The following is an 8,319-nucleotide window of genomic DNA, read 5'->3' as shown; positions in this document are numbered from 1 at the left end:
ACACAGATTTGTTTTTGGTGTGGTGTGTTATTCTTCCTATTAGGTCTTTTGAATATGTCTTTGTGTTGCTGGTTAACCTGCACAACATTCCATCTTACACTAAGCATCAGTCTAAATATTCTCTTCCTGCTAGGCCCCTTAGAAAAGGGAAGTCTCGACTGATTGTGACCATTAGTTTCAGTTGTCACTTTCTTTTAGCAGTCTTTAATAAAATTTGCAAAAGATGGCTGGGCGTGGTGGCTCATGCCTGTAATCCCAGCACTTTGGGAGGCCGAGGTGGGTGGATCACCTGAGGTTGGGAGTTCGAAACCAGCCTGACCAACATGGACAAACCCTGCCTTTCCTAAAAATACAAAATTAGCTGGCCCTGGTGGCACATGCCTGTAATCCCAGCTACTCAGGAGGCTGAGGCAGGAGAATCGCTTGAACCCAGGAGGTGGAGTTTGCGGTGAACCAAGATCACGCCATTACACTCCAGCATGGAGACCAAGAGTGAAACTCTATTTCAAAAAAAAAAAAATTGCAAAAGATATTGTGAAATACTGGTGACATAAAACAAAACTGAACATGCGCGAGGTGCCCAAAGAACGTCACAGACCCAGCAACTGACAAATACTTTTTGAGCACCAAAGCCCAAGGGAATGTATAGGAATCGTGGGCATACAGCCCCAGAAACAAATGATATGGCAGCTTCTGATCTAGAGTCTTGGGAATTATAGGAAACCTGACAGCAACTCTGATATTGACTTTAGAATCAAAGGAGAATCTTAAGGATGGGAGAGACAGTCTTAACACTCAGACTCTTGAGGTATAAGTATGGGCTCTTTCTCACCCTCATTCCCACCACTACCCTCATGGAAGTTCTAGGATAGCCTACAGGTTTGGCAAGGAAACCACGTATTTGCCCTTTCCCTGGGGTCACATAAACCAAGACAAAGCTCTTGACTCCCCTGTGGTCCAAGGGCTCCAGGTTTTGTCCATTAACAGGAACTTCTCCACTGGCACTGCTTAAGAGTCTGGCCAGACCCAGACTTCTCTGACAAGACCTCACTACATCAGGAACTCAAGGAATGCTCCACACTTTGTTTCTGGCCTTTGGCTACTGTTCTTTACTGGGACTCTTCTTCCCTGGAGTACCACCTTGGCTAACTCCTCCTCATCCTTCAGGCCATTTCCCCCATTTCCTTATCCAAGGCTGAGTCAGAGGCTCCTTAAGGTCACATAGGAGCATTCCACTTTCACTGCCTGTTTGGCTGCCTTGCCCATTAGACTATAGAGATTACAGTCTTGTTTTCCACTGTATTCCTAGTCCCTGGGATAAAGTAGGTACTCAAAAAATAACCTTTGGGTAAATTATATTCTTTCTTCTCACGCCTATCTAATTCCTGGCCTGCCCTGGACTCAACAAATCATTGATGAAGCCATTTCCCCACCTTTCTTGCTGCTCTGTCACTGTTCTTTATTGGGTCAGTAAATTTTTTTTTTTAGTTCCTGAGACAAAGTGCCTCACACAGTCCACACCAGCCCCATAACCTGGTACACTAACAATCAGAAGCAGTGACAGACCCTAGGTTGCTATATTCTTTTCATGACACTTTCATACAAAATAAGATTTCAATGTTACATTCCCATTTTTCATATTTCCTGAGTATTCCTAATAAGAGCTGGAAGTAATGATTCTTCTGTATTCTGTTCTGATTAGTCACAGGAAAAGCTTTCAAAGGACACTTTAGCACTGGGAAATACTGCACAAAGCAAGCTAGACTCAAGACCTAGTATTTTATAACCTTTATGGTGTTTTGCTCCAAAGTAAACTCTTTTGACTAACAAACATAAAAATTTGACTTAAGTATTTACACTATTCACAGTATTCACAAATTACTTTATAGTGTGGACTCTCTGATGGCGCATAAGGACTGATCTGTGCCTGAATGCCTTCCCACATTCATTACATATATAAGCTTCGTCCCCAGAATGAATTCTCTGATGCTGAACAAGGGCTGAACTCCTTTTGAAGGTTTTCCCACATTCATTACACTGATAAGGTTCCTCTCCACTATGAATTCTCTGATGTCTGATAAGGTTTGAGCTCAAACTGAAAGCTTTTCCACATTCATTACATTCATAGGGTTTCTCTCCACTATGTATTCTCTGATGAGTAATCAGCTCTGAGCTTTGCCTGAAAGCTTTTCCACATTCATTGCATTCATAGGGTCTCTCTCCTGTGTGAATTCGCTGATGTCTAATGAGTTTTGAGCTCTGGCTAAAGGTTTTCCCACACTCATTACACTCATAAGGTTTCTCACCAGTGTGAATTCTTTGATGTATAATGAGATATGAACTTTGACTGAATGCTTTGCCACACTCATTACATTTACAAGCCTTCTCACCAGTATGGATTTTCCGATGTCTAATGAGGGCTGAGCTCTGATTGAAAGCTTTCCCACATTCACTACATTCATATGCTTTCTCACCACTATGAATTCTCTGATGAATAATAAGATAGGACCTCAAACTAAAGGCTTTCCCACACTGGTTACATTTATAGGGCTTCTCTCCAGTATGGATTCTCTGATGTTGTGTTAGAGAGGAATGCTGCTTGAAGCTGTGCCCACATACATCACATCTATAAGGTCTCTCTTCTGGAGGAACATTCTGACACATTATAGAGTCTGTAGTTAGAATCAAGCATCTGTCAGTCTCATCATAAAGGTCTCTCTTTCCTAGAGATTTGTTTGTGAAGATCACTTGATTAAAACTGCCCCCTTGGGAAGGAGATCTTAGTTTCTCCCCTGTAGCACTTCCTTGCTTCCACACTAAATTGCTTTCATGCTCACTAATTCCTCGAAATGAAGGTTCCTGAGGGAGTCCCTGTGATTTCTCTTCTGAGATGCCCTTTGTTGCTGTTTCATTGTTCTCACAATCTGAAACAATAAGTAGCAAACAAACAGATATTACATTTCTCTAGTCACTGTCAATACTTTCTACATGAGAGAAAACAGAAGCTTCTACCTACAAAGATGTCATGTCCTCCAGTATCTTTTTATTCCACCTGGCCAAAAGAGGGTCTCTCATATCTAATAAAGTCTACATCTACACTTTGAATTTCATCCTTTTCTGCCTCTTTTGAGACATCAATTGATAAATTACCTACAATTTTTTTCTACTATTTACAATCTCTTTCTCAACTGATTCCTGTTCATCAGCTTTTAAATAAGCTTAAGTGTCTCCCACCTTTTAAAATTAACCTTCTTGCCTACATATCTCCCTCAAGCAACCTCACTCTCTCTCATAGTGGTTTCACAACCTCACTCTCTCATAGTGGTTTCCTGAAAGAGTTGTCTGCAGCCTTTCAAGTGAAAGTATCCTCATTCCACAATCTGGTTTTTGCCTTACCATCCTCCCCTGCCCCCCACTGCCCCATCCCCTACTTCCACTGATTCTACTGTCATCAAGGTCACTTCACAGCTCTTTAATCCAATGGGTACTTTCTAGATTATTATTCTACTCTCATCAGGGTCACTTCATAGCTCTTTAATCCAATGGGTACTTTCTAGATTATTACTTAGCCTCTCTGTAGCACTGACACTGAGGATCACACCTTCCTTCTAGAGACATTCTCTTCCAGTGATATTAGCCTGATTTCTGTGGCTGTTCCTTCTTAGATTCTAGGGTAAATCACTCGGAAACACGAGCATTCCTCCAGATTCTGTTTTGCACTCTCATGTATCCTTACTCTACAAAGCCTCTACCCTTGGCTTCCATTACAACTTATATTGTAAGCTATTGTCTGACTAATGCCTGCCCAGATCCCCAATTATATTCGTATTTTATTAAGCTCTAAAGTCTTATGCTAATTGGGCATTTTACTTTTGAATATTTCACAAGCACCAAATGTACCAACCTAAACAAATCATCAGATGTATTCGTTTTTCCTTATGTTTTCTCATTTACATGAACAGTACTACCATTAACCAGATTGTTCAAGACTAAAACCTCAGTATCATCCTCAACTCCTCTCCCTCACACTCCAGTTTTAATAATTACCAGATGTTGCAAAGCAATTTAAATGCTGATGAACAGGAGTCAGCTTTTATGTTCTCCACCGCTCACCATAAGACATATTGACTGAATACACTGTGGCCACTTGGATTATAGCAGTCTCTAATAGGACCATACTCTTGCTTTCCTCGCATGATTCTCCATGTGCAGCTAACTTCTAAACTACAAATCAAACTATGTCACTCCCTGTCCAAAATCCTTCAACGGCACACCACTCCACTTAAGAAACTATACCATTAGCACGACATACAGGTCTTTACGACCTGGATCCTATTTTCCTCTCTGGTTCTTCTCTTACACCTGTCAATTCTCCATTCAAGTCAAATTCAACTACCTGCAATTTTCAGAATGGGTTGTATTCTCACACCTTCGATCCTATTTTCCTCTCTGGTTCTTCTCTTACCACCTGTCAATTCTCCATTCAAGTCAAATTCAACTACCTGCAATTTTCAGAATGGGTTGTATTCTCACACCTTCGGGATGGTATGGCCTTTACTTGGGCTACTCCTCCTCCCACCCATTTACCTGGCTTTCTCTTACTCATAGTTCAAGTCTTAGCTTAGATTTTCTTCCTTCAGGAAGTATTCCTTGATCCTCTAAGATTGGGTTAGAGGCCTTTAGATGTGCTCCAACAGTACCCAGTGCCTACTTTTATTCTATAATTTACTACATTGCAACTGCCTTTTTACTTGTCCATCACCCACCTAGACCTGAAACCTCTTTAAACCCAGGGCCTACCACAGTACCAGACATGTACTGACGCTTTATAAAATTACAACATAATGAAATGAGTCAATGAATAACAGGGAAACTGACACAGGAGGGCTCACAGCAATTCATGAGGGGTGAATACAAAGCCGCTAAAGTGAGCACCTCGGGTTTAGAATAATAAAGGTGATGCTCACAATGTGGCAAGTTTATCAAGTGCAATTAATTCTGCATTCTCAAAAACAGAAACCTAAGTGTCAAGAGTTTCCAGATGATTTCCTATTCCTCACCACTTTTAGGAGAAAGGCACGGTTTCCAGGATTTCAGCTGTGTCTTTAAGGGCTGGAGGTGGATGTTTGGTGACTCTTGGGATGCTCTGAGACATGTTAAATCCTTCCATGGCACTGCTGGTTCCTGTGGACTAGCTGGGACCTGAAATCAGGAAAATATGGTTAGCTTTGTGAGAAAATCCCTAGGAAAACTTGCTTAGTAAAAATCTCAAAGAAGTCAATGATGACATCTCCAGGGAGAAAAGAGCATTCAAGGGTATAGACAAGTATGGCTCTACCAGTCACTTCAGGTTAGGCTTCAGTAGAGACATAAAAATTTTTATCCTACTGTTATGATACCATTACATGCTCCAGGCTGTAAATTCCTTTTCCCACAACACATCACTTTTCTCTGTTCCCACCTGCTGCCCTGGGTCATCAAACTCCCTCTCCAAATCCTCCAACAGGGTCACAGCTTCCTCGCCGCTTTTTGGATTATGTTGCTGAACCCAGATCTGCAGCTCCTCAGGCAGGATGCTCAGGAACTGCTCCAGTACCAGCAGTTCTAAGATCTGCTCCTTTGTGTGCAACTCTGGCATTAGCCACTGATAGCAAAGTTCTTGGAGTTGGCTCAGAGCCTCCCGGGGCCCAGGTGTCTCCTGGTAGCAAAACTTTCTGAACTGCTGACGAAACAATTCTTGGCAGGATTGAGTACTCCCATTCTGCTTAAATTTCTCATCCCAGGAAAAGTTATCTTCTACTTTCACTAGTATTAGTTCTTGTTCTGGAGGATCCTGCGGTATCAGGGTTGAAATCGCTACAGATTCCACAGCCATTCTTGGCTGAAACAGCTTAGCAAAAAGCTCAGTACAACTGGGTTCAGTGCTTGAGAAGGAGTGTGAGTAATCTCTTCTTTCCTGAAGGATATAAAAGCAGTTAACTTACAGCAATCAATAAAATCTCTAAAAACTTGTAATAATAAAGATGAGTAACTTTAGTAATACATTGAAAGGGAGCAGATTTGGGGCTATCACTAAATAAAACAATGAGATGATAAACTAAAAATCATTAACCTCAATCAGTGTCTCCCATTATGAAGAATTCCTACCACTAATGTTAGAAAAAACTATTTTAGAAGCCAAAGAATGTGTATGCAACATTAACATCAATCACATAGTGAGAAAATTTCCAATTCTCTTTTAATTCTGTATCAAGGAGAAAAATCTATCTCTAACGTGTATATATTAATAAAACTTGCAGAACTCTCTTTTAAATGAAATATAGGCTTCAGAATCAGACTTCCAAGGGTAAAAATATTTAGGCAGAATTTAGTAATACTGATTTTAAACGTTTATTTTTAGTTACTTTCTATCTAAAGTAAGTAATGTTGATTTTCATTTAAGGTAATAATAACTTTTTTTTTTAAGTTCACATTAAACATGAGTTGATGTAAATATTGGGTATTTGTCATTTGATCACATTTGGTGTTTACCAAATTACTTCAACAAACACTGAGGCACTTACTGAGCATTAGGTTAAGGTTTTTGCTTATGAATAAATGAGTCTACTGAGGAATTGACCAAGAACAAAGATGTATCTGTAAAATGCTTACCACGTGTTCAAAAACATGATAGGTACCACATACACAAAAGCAGCAAAAAGATCAGTATCAGTTCTGAAAAAGCCTAGAATATCCCAGGAGTAAAAATGTTCAAAAGCAAAGTATGGTAACAAATAGTTATTGTATTAAATGTTGTGAAACAGACCAAACTTGACCTGATTTTAGGATGGCGAGATATCGATAGGAGTGTATGCCCTTAGTTTGTCAGGACAGATGAGTAAAATTCATTCCTCACACTACGATTAACGTTAGAGATTAATTAGCATATTTAGCCTACAAACTTAAGGTTTATTAACCAGTTAGGCTGCACTAACTAGCACTTCTATTTTTATATCCTTGGTTAAACCCGCAGCATTTGCCAAGTCACGGGGTCAGGGGAACTGCGTTTTCCTTTGGAAAGCAGGGTTTTGAGTGCTGGCCTCCTCTAAGTTCCCCAGTCGCTTGGAGACGCCGCGCGGGCCAAGGGGCCGGGACCTGGGGATGGGCAGGCCAAGCAGCGGGGCTCCTCCACTGTCCGGCCCGCGCTCTTAACCCCACCTCCCCCTTCCTAGGGGCCCAAATCCCTCACCGCGAAGCCCAGGAGCGGCCAGGGAATGAGCCGCCGACCCAGAGCGGCAAGCCACAAAGACCGGAAGTGCGCGTACGCAGTGTTCCGCTCTCGTGCGCTCCGGGTTCCCCGCTGCTCCGCCCCTTGCTCTCAGGTAGCCAATCAGAGCCGCGGGATCAACTGGTCCCACCGCGTTCTCCCGGCGGCCGCTAGCCCGGCGGAACCTCCAAGCCCAGGCGAGGGTGAGCTAGGAGTCGGGGTCATTGTGAGCGGCGGCACCCAGGGGCTCCGCAAGCCGCCTGGGCTGTCGCCACCCTGGCTTTCTCCCGGCGCCACCCACGATTGTTGGTGTCGAGTAATTCCCGAATCCCACTCCCAATTTTCCATTAAAATATTCAGATTTTCGGCCGGGCGCGGTGGCTCACGCCTGTAATCCCAGCACTTCGGGAGGCCAAGGCGGGCGGATCACGAGGTCAGGAGATCGAGACCATCATGGCTAACACGGTGAAACCCCATCTCTACTGAAAAATACAAAAAATTAGCCGCGCGTGCTGCTGGGCGCCTGTAGTCCCAGCTACTCGGGAGGCTGAGGCAGGAGAATGGAGTGGACCCGGGAGGCGTGGGAGGCGGAGCTTGCAGTGAGGTGAGATCGCGCCACTGCACTCCAGCCTGGGTGACAGAGGGAGACTCCCGTCTCAAAACAAAAAATTAAGATTTTCCTGTGATTCCAGTTATTTTCCGAGATCTCTGACAAAAGTAAACGCAAATAGGCTGAACAAAAACTAACAGTCACTTATATTGCTCTTGCCTATGAGTATCACTGGAGCCTTACAACAGCTTTATGCTGTGGCTATATAATCCCCAATTTACAGCCATAGACATTGTCCAAAGTCAGGCAACTTGTGACCAGGGACGCCCACGTACCCATAGTTCAAGGAGACTGGTATCATAGACTCCAGGAGCCTATTTCAGGGTCTTCCCGTTCTTCAGTGGAAGTTGGTATTAAGTCTTACTGTTTAAATTTTTCTGTGGTTATTTAGTCGGCGAAAAATGATGCCTCATGTTTCAACTTTGTGAGCTTAAGATGGTCCCCCTTCATGTTTATTGACCAT

At 42.7% G+C, this 8,319-nt stretch overlaps 1 protein-coding gene across 1 annotated transcript; it reads right to left on the bottom strand.

Annotated features, from left to right (window-relative positions):
- Window positions 1-573: 573 nt before the first annotated feature.
- On the bottom strand, window positions 574-7,302 carry ZNF397 (zinc finger protein 397). The gene is made up of 4 exons (XM_011974422.1): window positions 7,229-7,302; window positions 5,462-5,956; window positions 5,061-5,202; window positions 574-2,924 (listed from the first exon to the last, which is right to left on the bottom strand). The coding sequence occupies exons 2-4, from the start codon at window positions 5,873-5,875 to the stop codon at window positions 1,879-1,881; spliced, it is 1,602 nt and encodes a 533-aa protein (XP_011829812.1). The 5' UTR covers window positions 5,876-5,956; window positions 7,229-7,302; the 3' UTR covers window positions 574-1,878.
- Between the last annotated feature and the right edge of the window lie 1,017 nt (window positions 7,303-8,319).

The sequence above is a fragment of the Mandrillus leucophaeus genome, unplaced genomic scaffold (assembly GCF_000951045.1).
Source record: "Mandrillus leucophaeus isolate KB7577 unplaced genomic scaffold, Mleu.le_1.0 Scaffold145, whole genome shotgun sequence".
NCBI classification, from domain to species: domain Eukaryota; kingdom Metazoa; phylum Chordata; class Mammalia; order Primates; family Cercopithecidae; genus Mandrillus; species Mandrillus leucophaeus.
Note: the sequence above shows the minus strand (reverse complement) of the source record. Positions and strands in the feature narration are given on the sequence as shown.

What these genes read in the sequence shown, in the direction of transcription:
- ZNF397 (XM_011974422.1), bottom strand. Translation starts at nt 5,875, where the DNA reads ATGGCTGTGGAATCTGTAGCGATTTCAACCCTGATACCGCAGGATCCT. An exon ending in TTGATGACCCAGGGCAGCAG is followed by an intron (nt 5,203 to 5,461) that starts GTGGGAACAGAG and finishes TCCTGATTTCAG; the next exon opens with GTCCCAGCTAGTCCACAGGA. An exon ending in GTGCCTTTCTCCTAAAAGTG is followed by an intron (nt 2,925 to 5,060) that starts GTGAGGAATAGG and finishes TTATTGTTTCAG; the next exon opens with ATTGTGAGAACAATGAAACA.